Source organism: Aegilops tauschii, chromosome 2, assembly GCF_002575655.3.
Source record: "Aegilops tauschii subsp. strangulata cultivar AL8/78 chromosome 2, Aet v6.0, whole genome shotgun sequence".
NCBI lineage: Eukaryota > Viridiplantae > Streptophyta > Magnoliopsida > Poales > Poaceae > Aegilops > Aegilops tauschii.
Window position 1 is genome coordinate 91,289,955 of NC_053036.3, and position 27,807 is coordinate 91,317,761.

General features: G+C 51.1%; 1 protein-coding gene across 1 annotated transcript; it reads left to right on the plus strand.

The window, feature by feature from the left end:
* Window positions 1-44: 44 nt before the first annotated feature.
* Window positions 45-27,799, plus strand: LOC109736874 (uncharacterized). The gene is given in 4 exon segments (XM_020296091.2): window positions 45-639; window positions 642-787; window positions 24,361-24,753; window positions 27,758-27,799. Coding segments are annotated over 4 exon segments (1,176 nt in total).
* The last annotated feature ends 8 nt before the right edge of the window (window positions 27,800-27,807 follow it).

Below are 27,807 nucleotides of genomic sequence, written 5' to 3' on the forward strand. Positions count from 1 at the left end.
GAGTGCCAACTTCCAAGCCTAGGAAAGCTATTGTAGAAGAAACAATGGAGTTCACCCTTGAACACAAAGAGGCTGGAGATGGCAAGAAGAGAAAGGAGAGGGTTAGGAAGACTATTGCCAGAGTCATTGGCAAGCCCTCCATGATGAGAGATTCTGAAGAGGAAGGAGAAGAGGATGTTGCTCCAGCTCCCAAAGCTCAGAAGCTTATGGGAGATGCTATTAAGTCAGGGGCTGCAACATCTAAGCCCAAGAATGCTCCCAAAGCAACAGCTCAAGCTCAGAAGTCTGCACCCAAGAGGGACACCAGGAGCATTCCTGCAGAAGAGAAGAACAAGGCCCCAGTGCCTCAAGCTAGAGAAGAGGATGTTGAGTCTCTTATTTTGAGAAAGTTGAAACCCAAGATTCCAGACCATAATGATGCTCATCCAGTAGCTGAGGACATGCACATCAGAAAGGATGCTGGATTGAGACTTTGGAGACAGTCTGATCCCTATGTTGTGAGGAGAAGGACTGCAGTTGATTACAGGTTCCACACAAAGGAACAGCAAGACTTCTATGAAACTATTTTTCTTGACAAGAAGCCCATTGTGTGTGACATGAGATGGGTTGACTAGGAGTACATCAAGGAGAAATAAGACCACTTCCAGGAGTATATGACAGTTTCAAAGCATGTGGAGTTGACCAATTTGTTGCCCAGAAGCTCACCAAGTGGAATGATGAGCTAATCATGCAGTTTTACTCCACAGCTCACTTCTATCCAGGTGGAAGGATGGTATGGATGTCTGAAGGTACTAGGTACCAATCCACTATAGAAGAATGGGCCAAGCTGATAAATGCTCCAGAAGATGAAGAAGATGACTTGGATGTGTATGCCAAAAAGAAGAAAGACCACAACTATATGGCACACATGTACAGAGAGATCCCTGATAGAGCTTTGGAGACACACAAGCTTGGATCTGTACACTACTTGTTGTCTGGTCTGCCTACCATCAACATCATCCTAAGGCACACTTTGCTACCCAAGTCAGGAGATCATAAGATGATTCGAGGACACTCAATCAACTTGCTGCACATTTTTTATGTCCCTCAGAATTTCAAGGTCATGAGTCTGATTGTAGAAACAATCAAGAGGACTGCTGCTGACCAAAAGAGAAGTTGTGGGTATGCTCCACATATTTAGGAGCTCATCAACTCTAAGATGGGCAAAGGAACATATTTGTTGGACAAGGAGCATTTACCCCTATACCCTGAATTTGAGGACAACGCAGTTGTGATGAATGAGGAGGAACCATCTTCAGTGCAAGCACTAGAGAAGAGAGCTAAAGCAAAGGAATAGAAAGCTGCCAAGATGCCAAGTGTCGAGGAAGCATCTCAAGTTTTCCTGAAGAGCAAGCAAGATCAGTTGGCATATTTGATCCAATCAACTTTGAGGATTGAGAAGGGCTTGGCCACCCTGACTCAGAATCAGGAGAGCTTGGAGAGGATCATAGAGACAAAATTTTATGATCTTGATCTGAAGGTTACTGAGATACAAACATTAGTTGAGCAGCTTCAGGAGGAAGCAGAAGAGAAGAAGGGGAAGGCTACCACAGATGCTTTTCAGCGAGTGCCTAGAGGTCAGAGGTCTGCTGCAGTGCCCACACTAGATACTAGAGCTACAGCATCAGCACCAGCAGCCACAGCCTCAGTGCCACCTCCAGCAGCCACTCCACCAGCTCCATCTACTTCAACAGATGCCTTTGTCCTTGGAGTTCTCTCTACACCACCTCCCGAAGACCAAGCCTGAGAGATGCATAGCACTATGCATTTTCAAAATTTTTGGTAACTTGTTGCCAAAGGGGGAGAAATATGTATAGATCATAGGCTTAGAGAGAGAGTGTTTTGCCTTTTTGTCTCTCTTGTTTTTGGTTGAACTTTATTATGCGCTTGATTTATACTTTATGTCCTTGTGTGAGATACTTGTTTGATCATGTGTTTGATCATATGCTACTTTAATGTTTGCTTGGATGCTATTATCATTTATATCCTATATGATCATTCACTTTGCTTGGTGATGAGTGCATGTTTTTAAGTTATATCGTTTTAAGCACTCCACCAAGTTGTATGTGACATGGAAGAGTAACTCATGATCCTAATCGATTGTGCATTTGCATTCAAAAGGAAATCTTAAATAATGCACAAATTTAGGGGGAGCTCTTGCTTATCACATACTTCTCAAAGCGACGATGTATTTCAATCTTATTATCATTTGTTGAAGCTTTGATCTATATGTTGTCATCAGTTACCAAAAAGGGGGAGATTGAAAGTGCAACTATCCATGGGTGGTTTTGGTAATTATTAACAACATATAGCTCATTGAACTAATGCTATTTCGAGATGAATATTTCAGGAAAGTTCAATGATTGGCATGGCATGGATTAGGAATGTGGACCCCTCAAAATGCTAAGGACAAAATATTGGCTCAAGCTCTAAAGCTCAAGACTCTACATTTTCATTTTAGTGATCCAAGATCACATTGAGTCCATAGGAAAGCCAATACTATTAAAAGGGGATGAGGTGTTGCTTAATGGGTTTCTTGCTCAAAGTGCTTAGTGATATGCTCCAAAGCCCTCAACTACTTTCTCTTATCCACATATGTCCCAATCCAAAAGTCAAACTCGGCCCCACCAAAACTTTCTATCTGGCGCCACCGAGTTCTCTTGATATAGCCACTGCCACAAACCCTAGTCACTTCGGTCTCACCGATAGGGATCTCGATCTCACTGAGATGGGATTGCAAACTCTCTGTTTCCCTTCGTAACGTTTCGGTCTAACGGAGATGAGCGATCGGTCCCACTGAGTTCTCAATGCAAACTCTCTGTTTCCCCTTCGTAACATTTCTGTCTAACCAAGATGAGCGAATCGGTCCCATCGTGTTTGCCTGACCAACTCTCTGGTTAGCCTATTACCAAAATCGGTCGCACCGAGTTTGTGTAATCGGCCTCACCGAGATTACGTTTTGCCCTAACCCTAATGAAACCGGTCCCACCGAGTTGACATGTCGGTCCCACCGAAAATCCTAACGTTCACATTTTGAACTGAATCGGTCCGACTGGGCTTTCCGATTCGGTCTCACCAAGTTTGGTAAATGGTGTGTAATGGTTAGATTTTGTGTGGAGGATATATATACCCCTCCACCCACTCTTCATTCGTGGAGAGAGCCATCAGAACATGCCTACACTTCCAACATACATTTTCTAAGAGAGAACCACCTACACTTGTGTTGAGATCAAGATCTTCCATTCCAACCACATAAATATTGATCTCTAGCCATCCCCAAGTTGCTTTCCACTCAAATCATCTTTCCACCAAATCCAATCCTATGAGAGAGAGGTGAGTGTTGGGGAGACTATCATTTGAAGCACAAGAGCAAGGAGTTCATCATCAACACACCATCTATTACCTTTTGGAGAGTGGTGTCTCCTAGATTGGTTAGGTGTCACTTGGGAGCCTCCATTAAGATTGTGGAGTTGAACCAAGGAGTTTGTACCCTAGTGAGGCAAGTCCTTCGTGGGCGATGGCCATGGTGGGATAGACAAGGTTGCTTCTTCATGGACCCTTCATGGGTGGATCCCTCCGTGGACTCGCGCAATCGTTACCCTTCATGGGTTGAAGTCTCCATCAATGTGGATGTACGATAGCACCACCTATCGGAACCACGGATAAAAAATCTTCGTGTCTTCATTGCGTTTTCCCTCTCAAACTCCTCCCTTTACCTTCATGTGCAATTGTTTTACATTCCGCTGCTATACTCTTAGAATTGCATGTGTAGGTTGATTGCTTCACTTGTGCAAAGTTGCTAAAATCTGCCAAGACTTAAAATTGGGAAAAGGTTATATTTTTATTTGGTCAAGTAGTCTAATCACCCCCCTCTAGACATAATTTCAATCCTACACCCCCCATTTCCTTCTCCTACTCCCTCTCCTTCCCCTTTTCCCCCTCCGGTAGAAGGAAAAAAGGGTGGGGCCGAATCCTACTAGGACTGGAGTCCTAGTAGGACTCCCCTCTCCCTGACGCGCCCCTTGTTGGCCGGCCTCCTCCTCCCCTCCTTTATATACGGGGGCAGGGACACCCCAAAGGCACAACAGACAATCTCTTAGCCGTGTGCGGTGCCCCCCTCCACAGTTACACACCTCGGTCATATCATCATAGTGCTTAGGCGAAGCCCTCCGCCGGTAACTTTATCATCACCGTCACCACGCCGTCATGCTAATGGAACTCTCCCTCGGCCTCAACTGGATCAAGAGTTCGAGGGACGTCACCGAGCTGAACGTGTGCAGATCGCAGAGGTGCCATGCGTTTGGTACTTGATCAGTTGGATCGCGAAGACGTTCGACTACATCAACCGCGTTACTAAACTCTTCCACTTTCGGTCTATGAGGGTACGTGGACACACTCTCCCCGCTCGTTGCTATGCTTCTCCTAGATAGATCTTTCATGATCGTAGGCAAAAAAAATTGAAATACTACGTTCCCCAACATCAGCCATAGGTTCTATCATGTATGCAATGCTGTGTACCAGACCTGATGTGTGCCTTGCTATTAATTTAGCAGGGAGGTACCAAAGTAATCCAGGAGTGGTTCACTGGACAACGGTTAAGAACATCCTGAAATACCTGAAGAGTACTAAGGATATGTTTCTCGTTTATGGAGGTGACAAAGAGCTCGTCGTAAATGGTTACGTCGATGCAAGCTTTGACACTGATCCGGATGACTCTAAGTCACAAACCGGATACATATTTATATTGAACGGTGGAGCTGTCAGTTGGTGCAGTTCCAAGCAAAGCGTCGTGGTGGGATCTACGTGTGAAGCAGAGTACATAGCTGCTTCGGAAGCAGCAAATGAAGAAGTCTGGATGAAGGAGTTCATATCCGATCTAGGTGTCATACCTAGTGCATCGGGTCCAATTAAAATCTTTTGTGACAATACTGGAGCAATAGCCTTGCCGAAGGAATCCAGATTTCACAAGAGAACCAAACACATCAAGAGACGCTTCAATTCCATCCGCGATCAAGTCAAGGAGGGAGACATAGAGATTTGCAAGATACATATGGATCTGAATATTGCAGACCCGTTGACTAAGCCTCTCTCACGAGCAAAACATGATCAGCACCAAGACTCCATGGGTGTTAGAATCATTACTATGTAATCTAGATTATTGACTCTAGTGCAAGTGGGAGACTGAAGGAAATATGCCCTAGAGGCAATAATAAAGTTGTTATTTATATTTCCTTATATCATGATAAATGTTTATTATTCATGCTAGAATTGTATTAACCAGAAACTTAGTACATGTGTGAATACATAGACAAACAGAGTGTCCCTAGTATGCCTCTACTTGACTAGTTCGTTTACCAAAGATGGTTAAGTTTCCTAGCCATAGACATGTGTCATTTGATCAACGGGATCACGTCATTAGAGAATGATGTGATGGACAAGACCCATCCGTTAGCTTAGCACTATGATCGTTTAGTTTATTGCTATTGCTTTCTTCATGACTTATACATGTTCCTATGACTATGATATTATGCAACTCCCGAATACCAGAGGAACAGTTAGTGTGCTATCAAACATCACACATAACTGGGTGATTATAAAGATGCTCTACAGGTGTCTCCGATGGTGTTTGTTGAGTTGGCATAGATCGAGATTAGGATTTGTCACTCCGTGTATCGGAGAGGTATCTCTGGGCCCTCTCGGTAATGATCATCACTATAAGCCTTGCAAGCAATGTGACTAATGAGTTAGTTGCGGGATGATGCATTACGAAACGAGTAAAGAGACTTTCCGGTAACGAGTTTGAACTAGGTATGTGGATACCGACGATCGAATCTCGGGCAAGTAACATACCGATGACAAAGGGAACAACGTATGTTGTTATGCGGTTTGACCGATAAAGATCTTCGTAGAATAAATATGAGCATCCATGTTCCGCTATTTATTATTGACCGGGGATGTGTCTCGGTCATGTCTACATAGTTCTCGAACCCGTAGGGTCCGCACGCTTAACGTTCGATGACGATTTGTATTATGAGTTATGTGATTTGATGTACCGAAGGTTATTCGGAGTCCCAGATGAGATCACGGATATGACAAGGAGTCTCGAAATGGTCGAGACATAAAGATTGATATATTGGACCATGTTGTTCGGACACCGGAAGTGTTCCGGATAGTTTCGGGTAAAACCGGAGTGCTGGAGGGGTTACCGGAACCCCCCGGGGAAGTAATGGGCCTTAGGGGAAAGAGAGGGAAGTAGCCAGGAGGTGGCGCCCCCCCCCCCAAGGGGAGTCCGAATAGGACTAGGGGAGGGGGGCGCGGCCCCCTTGCCCCAATCCGAATTGGGAAAGGGAAGGGGGCGGCGGCCCCCTTCTCCTTCCTTCTCTCCACCTCCTCCTTCCCCCTTCTCTTAGTTGGAATAGGAAAGGGGGGAAAACCTACTTAGAGTAGGATTGCCCCCCTTGGGTGCGCCTCCTCCCCTTGGCCGGCCCCCGTTCCTCCCCTCCTTTATATACGGAGGAGGGGGCACCCCATAGACACAACAATTGATCTCTTGATCTCTTAGCCGTGTGCGGTGCCCCCTCCACCATAATCCACCTCGATAATATCGTAGCAGTGCTTAGGCGAAGCCCTGCGTTGGTAGAACATCATCGTCGTCACCACGGTGTCGTGCTCACGGAACTCTCCCTCAAAGCTCGGCTGGATCGGAGTTCGAGGGACGTCATCGAGCTGAGCGTGTGCTGAACTCGGAGGTGCCGTCCGTTCGGTACTTGATCGGTCGGATCGTGAAGACGTACGGCTACATCAACCACGTTGTGCTAACGCTTCCGCTTTCGGTCTACGAGGGTACGTGGACAACACTCTCCCCTCTCGTTGCTATGCATCACCATGATCCTGTGTGTGCGTAGGAATTTTTTTGAAATTACTACGTTCCCCAACAGTAGCATCAGAGCCAGGTTTTATGCGTAGATGTTATATGCACATGTAGAACACAAGTGAGTTGTGGGCGATATAAGTCATACTGCTTACCAGCATGTCATACTTTGGTTCGGCGGTATTGTTGGATGTAGCGGCCCGGACCAACATTACGCGTACGCTTACGCGAGACTGGTTCTACCAACGTGCTTTGCACACAGGTGGCTGGCGGGTGTCAGTTTCTCCAACTTTAGTTGAACCGAGTGTGGCTACGCCCGGTCCTTGAGAAGGTTAAAACAACACTAACTTGACAAACTATCGTTGTGGTTTTGATGCGTAGGTAAGAACAGTTCTTGCTCAGCCCGTAGCAGCCACGTAAAACTTGCAACAACAAAGTAGAGGACGTCTAACTTGTTTTTGCAGGGCATGTTGTGATGTGATATGGTCAAGGCATGATGCTATATTTTATTGTATGAGATGATCATGTTTCGTAACCGAGTTATCGGCAACTGCAGGAGCCATATGGTTGTCGATTTATTGTATGCAATGCAAACGCCCTATAATGCTTTACTTTATCACTAAGTGGTAGCGATAGTCGTAGAAGCATAAGTTGGCGAGACAACAACGATGCTATGATGGAGATCAAGGTGTCGCGCCAGTGACGATGGTGATCATGACGGTGCTTCGGAGATGGAGATCACAAGCACAAGATGATGATGGCCATATCATATCACTTATATTGATTCCATGTGATGTTTATCTTTTATGCATCTTATCTTGCTTTGATTGACGGTAGCATTCTAAGATGATCTCTCACTAAATTATCAAGGTATAAATGTTCTCCCTGAGTATGCACCGTTGTGAAAGTTCTTCGTGCTGAGACACCACGTGATGATCGGGTGTGATAGGCTCTACATTCAAATACAACGGGTGCAAAATAGTTGCACACGCGGAATACTCAGGTTAAACTTGACGAGCCTAGCATATGCAGATATGGCCTCGGAACACTGAGACCGAAAGGTCGAGCCTGAATCATATAGTAGATATGATCAACATAGTGATGTTCACCATTGAAACTACTCCATCTCACGTGATGATCGGACATTGTTTAGTTGATTTGGATCACGTGATCACTTAGAGGATTAGAGGGATGTCTATCTAAGTGGGAGTTCTTAAGTAATATGATTAATTGAACTTAAATTTATCATGAACTTAGTACCTGATAGTATTTTGCTTGTCTATGTTGATTGTAGATAGATGGCCCGTGCTGTTGTTTCGTTGAATTTTAATGCGTTCCTTGAGAAAGCAAAGTTGAAAGATGATGGTAGCAATTACACGGACTGGGTCCGTAACTTGAGGATTATCCTCATTGCTGCACAGAAAAATTACGTCCTGGAAGCACCGCTAGGTGCCAGACCTGCTGCAGGAGCAACACCAGATGTTATGAACGTCTGGCAGAGCAAAGCTGATGACTACTCGATAGTTCAGTGTGCCATGCTTTACGGCTTAGAACCGGGACTTCAACGACGTTTTGAACGTCATGGAGCATATGAGATGTTTCAGGAGTTGAAGTTAATATTTCAAGCAAATGCTCGGATTGAGAGATATGAAGTCTCCAATAAGTTCTACAGCTGTAAGATGGAGGAGAATAGTTCTGTAAGTGAGCATATACTCAGAATGTCTGGGTATAACAATCACTTGATTCAATTGGGAGTTAATCTTCCAGATGATAGCGTCATTGACAGAATTCTTCAATCACTGCCACCAAGCTACAAGAGCTTTGTGATGAACTATAACATGCAAGGGATGGATAAGATGATTCCCGAGCTCTTTGCAATGCTAAAGGCTGCGGAGGTAGATGTCGGTGTACAAAAGGAGGGGCGCGCTTTTGTACCCCTTTACCTATGCATGGGTAGTCGGAGCCGCGCCCACGGTCACACCAAGTAGAACAGGGGAGGTGAGCTAAGGTAAGACCGAAGCCCAAGATAACCAGAGCAACGCCAAGGCCAAGACCACAAAGAGCGGAGGGACGAAGCAGGTTCCCCCGGCAAGACTCTTGCCGGGGCAGCCTCAGCAGCCCCGGCAAGACCCTTGCCGGGGCAGCTCGCCCCACACCAACAGAGCGAGCCACCCTTGAGCCCACGGGAGGCACCTCTATGGTGGCATGCAGATCTTTGTGAAGACATATTCAAGATCAGATGAGGATTAGAAGACAGCGATCCTCGGCAAGATCCTTGCCGAGAGGAACCACAAGACCCCCGGCAAGATCCTTGCCGGGGACGACAGCGCGCCCCGGCAAGACCCTTGTCGGGCCACCCGGCAAGGCCCTCACCGAGGACGCCAGTGGGACCACCGTCGGGCCCGCACCAACCAAGTTTCCACCGCCGTTCGCATGCAGCTGCCAACCCAACCAGCTGGGCAGGCACCTGCGTGGCAACATGCAGCTTCTAGGACAACTCAGCATGCGCCTGCGTGGCGGCATGCAGATCTTCGTGAAGACCCTACCACCGCGCCACCTCAGCTGCCTGCCTGCCTACATGGTGCCGCACGCGTCACTGGCCAGGGCGCGTGTCGAACCAAGGAGGAGCGGCGACGGGCGGGACGGGCCTCGCCCCCGTCCCCGATAAAGCAAGGGGACACCTAAGCTATGCATTAAATGTGTCTTGTCCTGTAATACGACCGATAAGCTCATAGCACTGTGCGCCTTTCCACCTCCTGTGTGCCACTGTGGCAGCCCCTTTCGACTATAAAAGGAGGCCCATGGCATACTGGAGAAGGATTCAGCTCTTTGGAACCGCACACTCACCACAGCTAGTTCCAGAGCTCAAGAACTCTCTGAAATACAACCACCAAAGCAGGTCTAGGGTTTTACGCATCCTCGCGGCCCGAACCTGGGTAAACGATCCTTGTGCTGACTACTGATCCTGCTCTTCTTGCAACCCTGCGTCCCGACAACAGTAGTAGGGATTCTTGTGATCCCATAGGTGTCGTTCCACACCGACATCTTTGGCGCGCTAGGTAGGGGGCGCAATTGTGAGAATCTGGTCTAGTAGTTAGCCTAGCAGCCCTTCGTCGCCATGGCTCCCAAGAAGAAGACGGCCACGGCGATCGGCTCGTTGGGAGCCGAACGGCCCGCGCCGGTGCGGACGAGCAGTGGACCGGTCGCGGACAGGACCCAGGCCGCGGGCCGCAAGCACCAGCATCTCCCTGGCAGTCAGAGCCTGGCGAGCGGCGTTGTTCGCGCACGTCGCTAGATCCAAAGACAGAGCTGGGCCCCCCGCAGGCGGCGTGGCACCCTCCAGGGGTGTCGTTGTGCCACCTCCGGGCGGCGCAGCGACCTCCAAGACGCACACACCGGCGACCACTGCGCGCTCTTCCCATGGTGTGCGCGCCGAGCAGCGTCACCACGCTAGTGACCCTGGGCACCGCCGTGGGAAGAGCACTGTGCGTCATCCGCGGGATGAAGGGGTTCAGCATGTCCGCCGAAGTGCTGGCGGAAATGGCACGCAGCCGCTGGGTCGTAACGGAGCTCCTTCTAACACAGTTAGAAGTCGAAGCGCGCCGCGATCCACGCAACTGTCACCGCCGCCCACGCCAGCAGAAGCTTTGGCGCGCGCAGCTGCTCCTCGACATCCCTCCTGCTGCAGAGAAGCTCGACGAGTGGAGGGCCACCATCCGGAGCCTCGTCGTCGTCGCCAACAAAGACAATCCGCGACCGGCGGGGCCCTCGGGATGGCTCTCCACCGAGCCGCCACGTGCTGGCGCTGGGAGGACCGGGGGAGCTGCGGCCATGGTGCACTCTCCTCCTCCTCGCCAACCGCCGCGGGCATCTGCCCGTCGTGACGACGCTTGTGATAACATCTCCATAGCGTCGTCCGACCCGCGGACCCTCCGCGACCAGCGCCAAGTTCTTCGAGAACGATCTCATGAAGATGCTCAGACCACCATCGCGCACTGGCGCGATACACGCCACTAGTCGGACAAGCGGGTGAGACCCGCTATGGAGCGCCCAGCACCGGGGGGCTCCGGCAGCCTACCTTCCAAGGTGGGCTGCCCGGCCTTTACCCGTGAGCTGCGGCAGTTCCAGTGGTCGTCCCACCGCACGTTCAAGCCTGACGTCGGCGAGAAGTACACTGGCAAGACCCATCCATCCGAGTTCCTCAGCATCTACACCATCGCGATGCAGGCTGCCGGAGCTCGCGACGACAAGGTGCTTGCCAATTATTTCCCGCTGGCACTGAAGCCCAATGTTATGTCTTGGTTGATGCACTTGCCAGCGGATTCCATTTCTTCTTGGTCGGATCTGTGCCATGAGTTCGTTGGCGCCTTCACAGGAGCCCACCAAGCTCATGGCCAGGCCAGTGATCTGCATATCATTCCCCAAAAGGAAGGGGAAACCCTGCGCAAGTACATCCAAAGATTCAGCCGGGTGCAGTACAACATCCCCGACGTTCATCCGCCGCTGTGATCAGCGCGTTCCATCAGAACGTGCGCAACCGCAAGATGCACGAAGAGCTGGCGATGACCAAGGTTAAGGATGTGGCCGAGCTCTATGTTCTGGCCGATAGGTGCACCCGGGCTGAAGAGGGAAGGAAGTACCCCGGCGAAGACGCCGGTGCGGAAACCGACTCTACCGACGAAGACGCCGTCACCCCGACGAAGAAGGGTCGGCGTCGCAATAGGAAACGCAAAGGCAAGGCCGTGCTTGTCGTTGAAGGATCTGACGACACCGGAGCTACCAAGAAGGTCAAGGCAGACGCCCCCGGCAAGGAGATTGCCGGGTGCACCGCCTGCCGGGCCTTGGCGGCTACCGACAAGCCAGGAAGCTCCGGCAAGCAATACTGCAAGATCCACCGCACCAAGGGCCACGACCTCCAGAACTGCCGACAAGTCGAGCTGCTTGATAAGAAGCAAAAATCTAAGTACGAGAGGCGGGACAAGGAGAAAGGTCGAGACGGTGCCGAGGGATCCGGCAAGAAGCGTGGCGGCCAAGGAAGCCGCCGTGGCAAGGACAACAAGCAAGAGAGGCCTGCCCGGGGCCGTGACAAGAAATAAGAAGACGATGATCGCGACGAGGACGACGAGTCCGGTGAGCAAGAGTTCCAGAAGGCTACGGAGGCCATGTGCGTCGATGGTGGTGCCTCGCTGCATACTTCTCACTGCCAGCTCAAGCAGTGGGCGCGTGAGATTACGGTAGCGGAGCCGTCGTTCGACGCTCAGAAGCAGCTAGAGTGGTCCAGCACGCCCCTCATCTTTGACGCCAAGGACCACCCTGACCGCACAACCACGGTCGGGTGTTTGCCATTGTTGGTCTCACCAACGATACGCAACCTCAAGGTGAACAAGATGTTGGTTGACGGCGGGGCTGGCCTGAACTTGATCTCACCTGTCGTAATCAAGAGGCTGCAAATTCCTGATGGAGACCTCGAGGAAACGGGCACGTTTCAAGGGGTCAATCCGGGGAGGAGCCAGCCAAAGGGGAAGGTCACACTGCCGATGACGTTTGGAGGAGAGCTGAACTACAGGACGAAGAGGATCACCTTCGATGTAGCCGAGATCCCCTTGCCCTACAACGGGATCCTCGGTCGCCCGGCACTAGCCAAGTTCCGCTGCTAAAGATGCTAAAGATGCCCGGGCCGTTGACCATCATCTCCGTCCCCTCCGACAAGAAGGACGCGCTGATTTGCGCCGACCGACTCTACCGGGAAGCAGTTGCAGCAGCTGCCGTCAAGGCACCTGCTCCTGCCGCTGAAGGCCCGGAAGGGAAGAAGAAGCCCAGTAAGACCTCTCGCACCCACTCCGGCAAGCACACCTCCTCGGAGTGTTGTGCCACCGTCGAGGACGTGCCAGAGAGCTCTACCGGCAAGAGCAAGAAATCCAGAGCTGAGCCGCCGTAGGCCAAGAAGGTGTCCGTCAGGGAGGATGGCACGGGAGGGGCCTTCACCATAGGCTCCACCCTCGACAGCAAATAGGAAGGTGCGCTCGTCACCTTCCTGCGAGCGAATGTCGACGTGTTTGTGTGGCAAGCATTCGACATCCCCGGTGTTCCCAGGGAGGTGATTGAGCACCACCTAGCTGTCTGCCCTCATGCGCGGCCCGTCAAGCAGAAGGTCAGAAAGCAGGCTCTGGAGAGGCAGGAGTTCATCACAGAGGAGATCAGGAAGTTGGAAGCGGCAGGTTTGGTGAGAGGAGTGCTCCACCCGACGTGGTTGGCCAATCCGGTAGTGGTGCGCAAGGGGAATGGGAAGTGGAGGCTGTGTATGGATTACATAGATATCAATAAGGCTTGTCCTAAGGACCCCTTCCCGTTGTCGCGCATCAACCAGATTGTTGACTCCACGGCCGGGTGTCATCTGTTATCATTCCTCGACACCTACTCGGGCTACCACCAAATCTTCATGACAAGAGAGGATGAAGAAAAGACAGCATTCATCACCCCATGTGGTATGTATTGCTTTTTACGGATGCCTTTCGGGTTGAAGAGTGCTGGCTCGACATTTGCAAGAGCAGTTCAAATTGGTTTTGAACCTCAGCTCCATAGAAATATGGAGGCATACATGGATGACATAGTGGTCAAAACCAAGGACGGGGCAACTCTTGTGCAAGATCTGGAAGAGACATTTGCCAACCTGCGCAAGATCAACCTCAAGCTGAACCCTGAGAAGTGTGTGTTTGGCATTCCGTCCGGAAAGCTTCTCGGGTTCTTTGTGTCGCAGCGTGCGATCGAGGCAAACCCAGACAAAATCAAGGGTATTGAGCAGATTGAGGCGCCCAAGCGGATCAAGGATGTGCGTCGGCTCACCGGCTGCGTCGCCGCCATGAGCCGATTCATCTCCAAGTCCGCCGAGCGCGCCCTTCCTTTCTTCCAAATCTTGAAGAAGGCAGACCCAATGGAGTGGACCCAAGAAGCCACGGCAGCGTTGCAGGATCTGAAGAAATACCTTTCCTCCATGCCAATACTGGTTGCGCCTAAACCACAAGAGCCGTTGCTGCTGTATCTGGCGGCGATGAATCAAGTGGTCAGCGCTGCACTGGTGGCGTAGAGGGAGGTCGACGAAGAGGCAGTGACGGCGGTAGAACCAGCGGATGGCAAGCCAAAGATTCCCCCAGCAGGGCCTGGTGCCGGCAAGGCGAGGCCCCCGGCAGAGTCTGATGTCACCAAGGCAGTGCCCGCGCGGTCGAGTGAGGTGGTGCAGAAGAAGAAGATGATGCAACACCCGGTTTACTTTGTCAGCTCCCTCTTGCAGGGAGCTAGATCGAGGTACTCCGGTGTGCAGAAATTGCTCTTCGGCCTCCTTATGGCCTCGAGGAAGCTGCGTCATTACTTCCAAGCCCACGAGATCACTGTCGTCACCTGCCTCCCGTTGCAACGGATATTGCATAACCCAGATGCAACCGGAAGGATTGTGGAATGGCCCTTGGAGTTATCAAGTTTTGGTTTGAAGTTTGAAAGTACCTCGACAATCTAGAGCAGAGTCTTGGCGGAGTTCATTGTAGAATGGACCTCAACGCCCGATGAAGAAATCCAGGAGACCACTCTCCCCGGCAAAGAAGCAGACCGCGACTAGATCATGTACTTTGATGGGGCTTTCTCGCTGCAAGGCGCCGGTGCCGGTGTGCTGCTCGTCGCGCCCACGGGAGAGCACCTCAAGTATGTGATCTAGATGCACTTCCCCAGGGAGATGTCCACCAACAACACTGCTGAGTACGAGGGATTGCTTGCCGGTCTCAGGATCGCGGCAGACCTCGGGGTTAAGAAGCTCATCGTCAGGGGTGACTCGCAGCTTGTTGTTAGGAAGGTCAACAAGGATTACCAGAGCCCATTGATGGAGGCCTACGTAGATGAGGTGAGGAAGCTGGAGGAATGCTTTGACGGTATCCAAGCGGAGCACGTCCCCCGAGTGGAGAACGACATCGCCGATTACCTGTCAAAGCGTGCTGCATTCAAGCTACCTGTGGAACCAGGTACCTTTTTGCTCCGGTTAACTCAACCATCCGTCAAGCCATCAACGGGGCAGAACAAGCGAAGGAAGTCAGGTCCCGGCAAGTACTTTCCTATCGAGCCCCCTGGGGCTGCCGGCAAGGGTGCTGCCGCAGATGCTGGGCCTGCCCAAGAGCAACTGGCTCTGGCAGGGCATCAAGCCCTGGCCGTAGAGACAGTCGCTCCCATGGCGGAAGAGATGCCTTTGGTCCTTGCCGTCGAGCCCCAGGCTCCGGCATGGACGCAGCATACCGTCCAATTCCTCCAAACAGGGGAGCTACCTGAGGAGCAGGAAGAAGCGGAGAAAGAAGCCCGTCGGTCCGCCCTGTACCAGTTCGTCGATGACCTCCTGTACAAGAGAAGGTCGAACGGTGTGAAACTGAAGTGCATCCCCCGGGAGGAAGGACTGGAGCTGTTGGCAGAGATACATGGAGGCATATGTGGCTCCCACATAGGGTCAAGGGCCCTTGCCGAAAAGGCGTTCCGACAAGGTTTCTTCTGGCCCACCGCCCTCCAGGATGCGACGGCACTAGTAACCAAGTGTGAAGCGTGTCAGTTCCATTCAAAGAAACTTCATCAACCAACTCAAGCCCTTCAAACAATCCCTCTCTCTTGGCCATTCTCGGTCTGGGGGCTCGATATACTGGGCCCTTTCCCCCGCGTTGTTGGGGGCTTGAGTACTTGTACGTTGCAATCGACAAGTTCACAAAGTTGCCGGAAGTGGAAGCAGTGAGAAAGGTGACTGCTCAGTCAGCCGTCAAGTTCTTCAAGGGACTGGTCAGCCGTTTTGGTCTGCCAAACAGAGTCATCACCGACAACGGCACGCAGTTCACAAGCCACACCTTCATGCAACACATTCAAGACCTCGGTAGCAAGGTCTGTTTTGCTTCTGTGGAACACCCACGGAGCAACGGTCAAGCGGAGAGGGCAAATGCTGAAGTGTTGCGAGGCCTGAGGATGAAGACCTTTGACAAGCTGCGCAAGAGCGGAAGGCACTGGATTGATGAATTGCCAGCGGTTCTTTGGTCGATCAGGACGACGCCAAATCGAGCCACCAGCCAGACACTTTTGCCCTGGTATACGGGGCAGAAGCAATTCTCCCCACGGAACTCATATACGGGTCACCTCGAGTGCTCACTTATGACGAGCTTGAGCAAGAGCAGTTGTGCCAAGATGACGCGACACTCCTTGAGGAAGATCGTCTTCGGGCGGCTATGAGAGCAGCACGCTACCAGCAAGCCTTGCACCGCTACCATAGCCGCAAGGTTCATGCCCGAAGCTTTGAGGAAGGCGACCTTGTTCTTCGGCGCGTTCAGTCGGCCAAGAATTCCAACAAGTTGACGCCGAAGTGGGAAGGCCCTTATCGGGTAATACGAGTCACTAGGCCCGGCGCAGTCCAGCTGGAGATCGAAGATGCTGTCCTAGTGAGCAACTCCTAGAACATCGAGCATCTTCGCAAGTTTTACCCATAAGGCGCAGCTTGCCGGGCCTCCCGGCAAGCCACCTTTTGTACAAGCTTTGCCGGCAAGGCATGTAACCCTTCGTACAAAGCCAGGCGCAGACCCTGAGCATAAATAAATGAAGCGCTGGCGCCCTAAGTTATAGCATGCATGCTAGGTCGAGTCTCTTCCTTGGTTAGGGTTGATAGTGCTTAGCGGCGACTAACCCCTAGCCTAGAGGTCGAGTGCGCGTCTATCTGTTTCTTTTCTGTCCTCCTTTGGTTTGCAGGGCACATGAGCACTTCTGCTGAGCTACTTGGAAGAAAGGAAACGGACCGGCGTCCCAACCCCGGCAAACCAGAGTTGCCGGGGGCTGCAAGCACAAGGATCCAACCGCGGCAAGACAAGGTTGCCGGGGGCTGCAGATCCAGATAAGTCTTTCATCCTCTATCATGCATTTCGGAACAGAACTGGGATATGTGAAACCTCGTTTTATTTCTAGGCCACCGTGCTCCCCTTTTCTATACCCAAGGATTATCTCCTGGGCCCGGATTTGGTTGTAGTCGCGGTGGCAAGGAAGTAGAACGAGGAGCCTAAGCCCGCTTCATCCCTGCCTCTGCCAAGGGCGCGAGAATGGTCGAGCGAAGTGGGGGGTGGCAAGGCCTATTGCCGGGTGAAAACGTTTATCTTAAATTGTAACAAGGATTCGCTCCTTGTCGTGGGGTCTACCCACGAACGAAAAACCCGGCAAACATCCCTTTTCATTAAAAGCATCCCACACAGGTACAATCCGTACGGAATGAAAAACATGAGCAAGGGGGATTACAAGCTTTAAATTTAACAAGGCCCAAAGGCTTACAGACTAAAAAAGAGATAAGATGCCCGTGATCCCTTTCTTGTCCCTCTCGTCAGGAGGCAGGTCAAGGAGGCGAAAGGGCAAAAGGGGCGCCTTGGCGAGCTACGAGCAGCAGAAAGCACCAAGAGAACACCTCGGTGGCCGCCCACGGGTGGGCCGGTGATGAAGGTATCGGGAAAGGAGCTGGAAGACGAGGCGGCAGGACCGGCAATACGCGATGAAGGCGTCGGTGTCCGCGTACTCCGAGTTGACGGCCTTGCCGCCCGCCCTCTTCCTCTTCCGCAGCCTCCTGACACTAGCCGCCCAAGGAGGCGGCCCCGAGGAGTTCAAGGAGCTGGCCCCACCCCCGACAAAACTCTGCCGGAGGAGCGGCCAGGTGCAGATGCTGCTGCTGCTGCACCCGCCCAGGCGCGGGGCGTCCGACGCCAAGTCGGACTCGTCCCCGTCATCTGCCTCGCTGTCCTCCTCGTCACTTTCGCTCGAGGAAGAGCTTCCATCGTCGGAATCTCCATCGGAGGAGCTCTCCACGCAGCACTTCAGGCGAGTCCCGAAGTCTCCAAAGACCTTGACAGAGAGCAGTCCGTCCTCCATTAATTTGAAGTAGAGGACGAGCCCCGCCGTCAGGCTGTGGATGCGAGCGAATTTCTTCCATCCGCGACGGAGGTACATGACCCGAGGAGCCGGGAAGTCGACGTTGTAACGCCCACGATGCGGCTATATCTCCCACGTGTCGAGGCACGACTTAGAGGCATAACCGCATTGTGGTTTTGTCGCAAGAAGGGTCATCTTCACACAATCCCATGTAATGAACAAGAATGGGATAACGAGAGTTGGCTTACAATTGCCACTTCACACAATACATAAATATAATTCATACATCATCCAAAATCCACACATAGACCGACTATGGTCAAATCCAAATGAAAATAAGATAACACCAAATGCTAGATCCCCGATCGTCCCAACTGGGCTCCACTGCTGATCATCAGGAAACGAAACATAGTAACAACCACGTTCCTCATTGAACTCCCACTTGAGCTCGGTTGCGTCATCTGCACTGGCATCGTCGGCACCTGCAACTGTTTTGGTAGAATCTGTGAGTCACGAGGACTCAGCAATCTCACACCCGCGAGATCAAGACTATTTAAGCTTATAGGACAGGATGGTGTAATGAGGTGGAGCTGCAGCAGGCACTAAGCATATATGGTAGCTAACGTACGCAAAAGAGAGCGAGAAGAGAAGCAAAGCAACGGTCGCGAAGCTAGAAGTGATCAAGAAGTGATCCTGAAACTACTTACGTTCATGCATAACTCAAACCGTGTTCACTTCCCGGACTCCGCCGAGAAGATACCATCACGGCTACACACACGGTTGATGTATTTTAATTAAGTCAAGTGACAAGTTCTCTACAACCGGACATTACCAAATTCCCATCTGCCTCATAACCGCGGGCACGGCTTTCGATAGATAATACCCTGCAGGGGTGTCCCAACTTAGCCCATTATAAGCTCTCATGGTCAACGAAGGATAAACCTTCTCCTGAGAAGACCCGATAAGTCTCGGAATCCCGGTTTACAAGACATTTTGACAATGGTAAAACAAGACCAGCAAGACCACCCGCTGTGCCGACAAATCTCGTTCTCAGGGCACACCGGATAAGCTAAGCGTACATGTACCAACGTAACCCAAGTTGCCAAGGGACGGTCCCGCACGGTGCTCTAGTTTGGACCAACACTCGGAGGAGCACTGGCCCGGGGGTTTAAATAAAGATGACCCTCGGGCTCGCAAAAACCCAAGGGAAAAAGGCTTAGGTGGCAAATGGTAAAACCAAGGTTGGGCCTTGCTGGAGGAGTTTTATTCAAGGCGAACTGTCAAGGGGGTCCCATAAATCACCCAACCGCGTAAGGAACGCAAACTCAAGGAACATAATACCGGTATGACGGAAACTAGGGCGGCAAGAGTGGAACAAAACACCAGGCATAAGGCCGAGCCTTCCACCCTTTACCAAATATATAGATACATTAATTAAATAATAAATATTGTGATATTCCAAAATATCCATGTTCCAACATGGAACCAACTTCAACTTCACCTGCAACTAGCAACGCTATAAGAAGGGCTGAGCAAAAGCGGTAACTTAGCCAAACAACGGTTTGCTAGGAAAGGATGGTTAGAGGCTTGACATGGCAATATGGGAGGCATGATATAGCAAGTGGTTGGTAGCGCAGCATGGCAATAGAACGAACAACTAGCAAAGCAAAGATAGAAGTGATTTCGAGGGTATGGTCATCTTGCCTGCAAGGTTCTCAGAGTTGTCGAAAGCTTTATCCTCGTAAGCGTACTCAACAGGTTCCTCGTTCACGAACTCGTCTCCCGGCTCTACCCAAAACTATGCTACAGCACTCCAACATAGCAACAAAGCATATGGCAGAAATCTACAGGAGATGCTTGACAAAAGATGAACACTGAGCTACGGCTAGATCACACCATAACAGGTTCAAACAAGCATGGTAAGAATGGAAAAGTTATCAGGTTCACAGACTTAGTGAAATTAGTGGACATGGCTGAAACAGCATCAGGTAGCAATGTTCAGAGCAAGCAATCAACATGCTACAGGAACTTAACATAGCAAAACAAGGTGTTGAGGATATAACCATTAGAGTCACCCGCCCAGGAGGGGCCGGGTTACGTCATGATGGTCATCACGCGAAGCCCAGTACCAAGCTTGAAGACGGCGGGTTAGATAATGGGCTTAAGACCCGGAGGAGGCTTAAGGCCCATAGTGATGAACCGCCGTATGGCAAGACTTGTAGTGTAAGGCAAGAATAGTTGAGAGTCCGAGCCGGACACTTTTATGAGCCGGCCGGGACTCTGAGAGCCGCGGGGCGTCAACCTCTCTATATAAAGGGATGACCCGGCGGCGGTTTAGGGACAAGTATGATCTCTTCGAGAGCTAGGCATAGCAATTAAGCTCCCTGGTCATCGAAACCATAGTCAATACCACCTCAACTGGACGTAGGCTTTTACCTTCACCGTAAGGGGCCGAACCAGTATAACCCCCGTGTTCCTTGTCCCGTTTAACCCCTTTAAGCTTCCTAGCTGCGATGGCTCCACGACTAAGTCCTAGCTCAAGGACATCTGCTGTGACAATTCCACGACAGTTGGTGCCCACCGTGGGGCTGGCGCACAGTGGATTTGAGTTCTTGAAGGGAAGCTTCGAAGGGCTCAAGGGATACGCTGTGGGCCGGATGACCAAGAGTCGTCGCGGCAAGCTCTACATCGACGATGCAAACTGGGGCCCCGACGCCGGCTCAGTTGAGTACGGGTACCCGGTCCCCTTTGGTGGAATTCATGTCTTCATCGGCAAGATTGGTGAGCCGGGCCCTGCGCCGGATCTCTGCGCCGATCTCATCGAGACGGCTCAGCACGCACGACCCGCCCGGGCTCTACCTGCCTTGAAGCACGCTTTTGTGGGATGTGTTCATAGAGGACTCTCTGAAGGGTCTGGATCTAGCGATGAGACGGCTGCCGGCTCTGACGGCGAGTCGTCCACGGATGAGTCAAACTCGTTGTATCAACTTCAAGATGGCAGGCTCAGGGGTTGTTCCGATGGCGACAGTATTCCGGACCCCTTTGAACCGCCGAGTCGGGTTGGAATCTTCATGGCCGGCGCGCAACCTGTTCAGAACCCCGCCTCCGGGTCAGGAAGCCCGGTCCCCTCACCGGCTCAGGTGCTGATGGATCTCACAGACAAGATGACGGTCCTGTTGACCGCTATGGTGACTCCGGCGGATCAAGTTCAACATGACGCGGAGGTGGCACAGTTAAAGTTGGATCTAGCGAAGGCCAAGGAGGATCTGGCGGCGGAGGGGATCAGGATGGCTGCAGAGAGGGCGGCTCTCGACGCCCAGACTCAGCTGATTCAGGCACAGTCTTTCCGGCTCACGATGGATCAAAACACATCCAATGAGGTCATGAGAAGGAGGCATCAAAAGGCCCAATCTCGACTCCCTCTGGTTTACGATCCTCGAAATCTCTTCAACACGCCGGGTGCAGGGTCTAGTAACCCGCCGGAGACCATAGTGCCCGGGGCAGGGACACCAATTCAGCCCCAAGTGATGGGGCCTCCCCGGGTGAACCCTGCCCCGCCTCAGTACGTGCCAGTACCACCGGGTCATTATGCCAACCCGCTGGAAAACATGGTCGCCGCGGCAGCACGGCTGGCGGCTCTCCCAATTGATGGCGACTCTCCAACGGCGGTTGAAACCCGCCGGGTCAGAGAACTCCTTCAGACAGCTCTGGCGCAGCAAGAGGCGTACTCGTATAGCCGGGACAGGATCCATTCAACCCCGCGTCCGGGCCGGAGCCCGAGTTATAGCAGACACATGGTCTCAGCGACCGGCTCAAGTAATGTCCGACGCTGTGACTTGCCACCTGGCCACGGCCCGGCTCATAACGGGGCCTTTCACGCGGCAGACCAAGACAGAGCACGGCAAGAGGCGGAGCAGGTGCCTCAGGTGACGGCTTACCAGACACCCCCGGCTTATCCGACGGCTTCCGTCGACGTGGGTATCCCTACGAGGACTGGAGGTGTCCCTTGTTTAGTGCCGGCTCTTCGCAATGAACGTCTACCCAAGGACTTCAAAGGGCCTAGGAAGGTGCCTAATTACACGGCTGATTTACAACCCGGAGCTTGGATCGAGAGTTACGAGATGGCCATGGAATTGCTGGAGGTCAGCGAAGCGGCGATGGCCAAGTACTTCACCATGATGTTAGATGGGACTTCCCGCACTTGGTTGAAAGGGCTGCCGCCGAATTCTATCGGATCTTGGGCTGAGCTGAAAGCCCGGTTCATCCAAAACTTCAAAGATACCTGTAGGCAGTCTATGTCAATTGTGGATTTGACTAACTGTAAACAGCAGGAGGGTGAGTCTACGACACATTGGGTTCGCCGGGTCAAAGAGGTAATACATTCATCTGATAAGATGGATGCCGGCTCTGCAGTCTTAATGTTGGAGCAGAATTGTCGTTTCCTGCCCCTGAAGATGAAACTCGGGCGGCTCAAGCGCGACTGCAATGATATGGGTATGCTGATCGCGGCTCTCGTCAAGTACGCCGACTCTGATAGTACCAAGGACCCCGCTTCAGATGATGAAAGGACAGGGAAGGGAAAAAAGAACGGCAATGGCAAGGGTCCTCAGCATAACCCGGCAAACCAAGGAGGTAACAAGCGTAAGGCTGATGGCAGCATGGAGTTTGTGGCCAATGCCAGCTCACAGGGTAACAACCAGCGACGTAAAGGGAGGCCACCTCCCCAAGCCGGCGGTTCAGGCCCAACGCTTGAGCAGTTGTTGAATGAGCCTTGTCCAAGGCATGGCTCCAGGGAGAAGCCAGCTACTCATCTATGGAAAGATTGTGCAATCAGGAAGGCCTTTAAGAACTCCAATGCCTTTAATGGCAACAATGGCTCGGGCGGCGGCGGCGGCGCCGGCGGCTTTCATGGCCCGGGCGGCGGCTTAAATTCCAATCCTCAGAATGTTCAAGGGGGCTTTAATCAGCAATCCGGCCAGGGTCATCAACAGCAACAGGGGGGATACCAGACCAATCCAAAGCAGCTCAATGGTGGACAGTACCATGTGTTTACCACCAGTCTGTGTAAGCGAGATCAGAAGCTTCATAAGAGGGCTGTGAATGATGTTGAGCTGGCGGTTCCACGCTATTTAAGATGGTCTGAGCAGCCTGTTGTGTGGAGTAGGGAGGATCACCCTCCCCGGGTTGATAATCCGGGTCATTTGGCCCTGGTGGTGGCTCCTCAGGTGGGAGGATATAAGTTCACAAAGGTGCTCATGGATGGAGGCAGCAGCATCAACATCCTCTATTATGAAACCTTCCGTCGCATGGGGTTGATTGACAAGAACCTCAGCCAGTCCAATACTGTTTTCCATGGTGTGGTGCCTGGTAAGTCGGCTTATCCAGTTGGTAAGATCGAACTAGAAGTGGCCTTTGGAGATGAATACAACTACAAGGTGGAAAAATTGACCTTTGAGGTGGTCAAGATAAGAAGTCCGTACCATGCCATATTTGGGCGGCCGGCTTACGCCAAGTTCATGGCACGGCCGTGTTACATATACTTACAGCTCAAGATGCCGGGTCACAATGGGACCATTACGGTTCATGGCAGCCGAAAGATAGCCTTGGAATGTGAGGAAGGCGACGCGGCTTATGCAGAGTCTGTTTGTGCAACAGAGGAGTTGAAATTTTATAAAGACAATGTTGACCCAACAGATATGACATCTCTGAAAAAACCGACCACGGAGCATGAGCCGGCGATGAAATTTAAGTCAGCTGATGAGACTAAACTTGTTGATTTCGTTCCAGGTGATTCATCTCAGTAGTTTAGCATCAGTGCTAATTTGGATCCGAAATAGGAAAGCGCGCTCATCGAGTTCATCCGTGAGAACAGGGACATCTTTGCATGGAAACTTTCTGACATTCTAGGTGTACCTAGAGAACTCGCTGAGCACACTCTCAATGTTGATCTGAAATTTAAGCCGGTCAGGCAATTCCTTCGGCGGTTTAATGAAGAGAGGCGGAAAGCCATTGGTGAGGAGGTGGCCCGGCTCTTGGCGGCCGGGTTTATTGTTGAAGTCTTTCACCCAGAATGGTTAGCTAACCCGGTGCTCGTGCTCAAGAAGAATGGCACCTGGCGGATGTGTGTGGACTACACGGACTTAAATAAGGCGTGCCCGGCTGATCCTTTTGCTCTCCCCCGTATTGATCAAATCATTGATGCCACGGCGGGTTGTGAGCGTTTAAGTTTCTTGGATGCTTATTCTGGATACCATCAGATTAAAATGGCAGTTAAGGACCAGGAGAAGACGGCGTTCATCACTCCCTTTGGAGCCTTCTGTTATGTGTCTATGCCTTTCGGACTCAAGAGCGCACAGGCGACTTACCAGCGTTGTGTGCAGAATTGTCTTCATAACCAGATTGGGCGCAATGTTCATGCCTATGTGGATGATATCGTGGTTAAATCCAGGGAAAAAGAGACTCTGGTCGATGACCTTAGAGAAACCTTTGATAATCTCTAGGTTTACAAGATGATGCTTAACCCGGCCAAGTGTGTTTTTGGTGTTCCTGTAGGCAAGCTCTTGGGTTTCCTGGTTTCTAACAGAGGCATTGAAGCTAACCCGGAAAAAATCAAGGCAATCACCTCTCTGGCTAAGCCGGCGTGTCTAAACGACGTCCAGCGTCTAGCAGGCCGCATTGCTGCTTTGAGCCGGTTTATAAGACGCTTGGGTGAAAAGGCCATGCCACTGTACCAGTTGATGAAGAAAACAGATGACTTTGTCTGGAATGACATTGCTAATACTGCTTTTGAGGATTTGAAGAGACAGCTGGCGGAGCCCCCAGTCCTTGCTGCTCCGGTTGACAAGGAGCCCTTATTACTGTATGTAGCTGCTAACACACGAGCCGTCAGTGTGGCTGTGGTGGTGGAGCGCAAGGAAGAGGGTAAGGAGTATCTGGTTCAGCGGCCGGTTTATTACGTCAGTGAAGTACTCATCGAGTCTAAACAGTGGTATCCACATTGGCAGAAGATTGTTTATGGTGTGTTCATGGCAAGCCGGAAGCTTAAGCATTATTTCCAGGGTCACCCTATCACTGTGGTTAGTTCTTCTCCTCTTGGAGATATCATTCAAAACAGAGAAGCCACAGGAAGAGTGGCTAAGTGGGCTATAGAGCTCGGGCCTCATAGTCTGAAGTTTGTACCGCGCACTGCTGTTAAATCTCAAGCTTTGGTGGATTTCATCAACGATTGGACAGAGCTACAAGTGCCTGAAGAAAAGCCGGATAATACATATTGGACTATTCACTTCGATGGGTCCAGGCAATTGGAGGGCTCGGGGGCTGGAGTTGTATTGGCTTCCCCTAAAGGTGACAAGTTTCATTATGTGCTACGGTTGATGTTTCCTTGCACTAACAATGTGGCTGAGAACGAGGCCTTGCTCCATGGTCTTCGGATGGCTAAGGAGATGAGCTTGAGCCGGGTAAGGTGCTTCGGCGACTCAGACTTAGTGGCTCAACAAGTATCAGGCAAGTGGGATTCCAAGGACCCTCTCATGGCGGCTTATCGTCGTGAGGTTGATGCCATTGCTGGACACTTTCAGGGTTACCAAGTAGAGCACATCGATCGTAGGAGGAACGAGGCGGCTGATGCATTAAGCCGGCTGGGCTCTCAGCGAAAACCGGTGCCGCCTAATACTTTCTTGGACATCTTGCATAACCCTTCTGTTAAGGTACCTACAGAGGAAGACTTGGTTGTCCCTGACCCGGAGGCACAGTAGGTAGCGGCTCTCCACATCACCCCGGACTGGACGGTGCCATACTTGGCTTACATGACCCGGGGAGATTTGCCTGAGGATGAGACTTTGGCCAGGCAGATAACCCGGCGGTCTAAGTCAATGATCATCATTGATGGCAAGCTGCATCATCGCAGTGTTACTGGAACTTTCCAGCGTTGTGTTTCCCCTGAGGAGGGTCAAGAAATCTTGCGTGAGATTCACGAAGGGGATTGTGGCCATCATGCCGGCTCAAAATCTCTCGTGGCCAAGGCTTTCCGTCATGGTTTTTATTGGATGACGGCTCATGCTGATGCGGAGGACTTGGTCAGTAAATGTGACGGTTGTCAGAGGTTCTCGCGACGGGCTCATGTGCCGGCTTAAGAGTTGAGGATGATACCAATCACTTGGCCATTTGCGGTCTTGGGGCTTGACATGGTTGGGCCTTTTAAAAGGTCCAAGGATAAAAAGACCCACCTCTTGGTGGCAGTTGACAAGTTCACAAAGTGGGTTGAAGCAGAGCCAGTTAGTAAGTGTGACGCAGCCACGGCGGTTCAGTTCATGAAAAGGGTGATATTTCGCTTTGGCTTTCCACACAGCATTATAACTGACAATGGTACCAATTTATCTAAGGGCGCTATGGAGGAGTTTTGTCAACGAGAGCATATTCGACTTGATGTTTCATCAGTGGCTCATCCTCAATCCAATGGACAAGCTGAGAGAGCTAATCAGGAGATTTTGAAGGGCATTAAGCCCCGGCTTTTGGTCCCTTTGCAACAGACGCCGGGTTGTTGGGTGGAGGAGTTACCCTCCGTGTTATGGAGCATCAATACTACTCCTAACAGGTCTACGGGTTACACGCCCTTCTTCATGGTTTATGGAGCGGAAGCAGTCCTCCCCAGTGACATCTGTCATGACTCTCCTCGAGTGGCGGCTTATGTTGAGGCGGATAATGAACATGCGCGCCAAGATGCTCTTGACTTGTTGGACGAACAGCGTGATGTGGCGGGAGCTCGCTCAGCGATTTATCAACAAGACTTGTGCCGTTATCACAGACGCCGGGTTAAGTCCCGGGTCTTCCAGGAAGGGGACCTGGTGCTCCGGCTCATCCAAGATCAAATAGATGCACACAAGTTATCCCCGCCTTGGGAAGGGCCCTTTGTGGTCAGCAAGAACTTGCACAACGGGTCATACTACCTTATTGACGTTCGGGAGCATAAAGATTCACGCAAGTCAGAGGAAGAAACCCGTCGGCCGTGGAAAATAGCTCAGCTTCGGCCTTATTACACTTGAGCCACCGGCTCTCATAATGTACATATCTCTATAGCCATGTATATATTATGTTAAATAATAAAGCAGGACCTCCGTTCTTTTCTCCTCCAAAGGTAAACGTGTTATTTCCATTACAACATCACATGGTCACTTGGAGGTGGATCCGGCTTATGATCGTATTCGAATCTAGCCGTAAGCAGTATAATCACCTGGGGGCTTCCTGTTCAAACATAGGTCGTATTCGAACCAAAGAGAACATAGCTGTCGATACCCACTTGATTGGCAAAGTGTCGAGATCATTGGGGAGTTTTCTTTGATCATATTTGAATCATAGCTCAACCCCCTTTGGGAACCGACGTGGATCGTATTCGAATCAGCGTCGTTAAACAATTCTTAAGGTCATTTGGGGGCTTCCTGTTCAAACATGGGTCGTATTCGAACCAAAGAGAACATAGTTGTTGGTACCCTCTTGATTGGCATCGCCAAAGCCACTGGGGACTATATGATCGCATTCGAATCTTAGCTTAACCCCTTTGGGACGGTTCTCTGGTCGTATTCGAACCGGAAGCCCCTAAAGTCTTTGATCTTCTGACTTACAACAAGCTCTGTTGGTCATATCAACAGTTTACAAGGGCGGCTTCTATTTTGCCGGCTTAATTTTGATTCACAACGTTGATAAACATATAGTCAGTATTCTTGATGCTAGTAAACCGGAATTGAGATCTTCATCTCGTTATTCGGGTTACATAAACCGGAAGCATACTTGAAGGCTTGTAAGTATGCAATCATGGTTACATCGAAGACATAATTGAGGGCCAGTCTTTAGTGATTTTGGTTCATATTCCGGGTTATATATAAAAGGTCTATGATTCTCAGTGCGGTAAGCCGCCTAGAAACTTGTGACTTGTTTTCTATGCAGGATGGTCAAAGACAGCTATTCGCGCTTAAAGAAAATAACTGATCAATTAT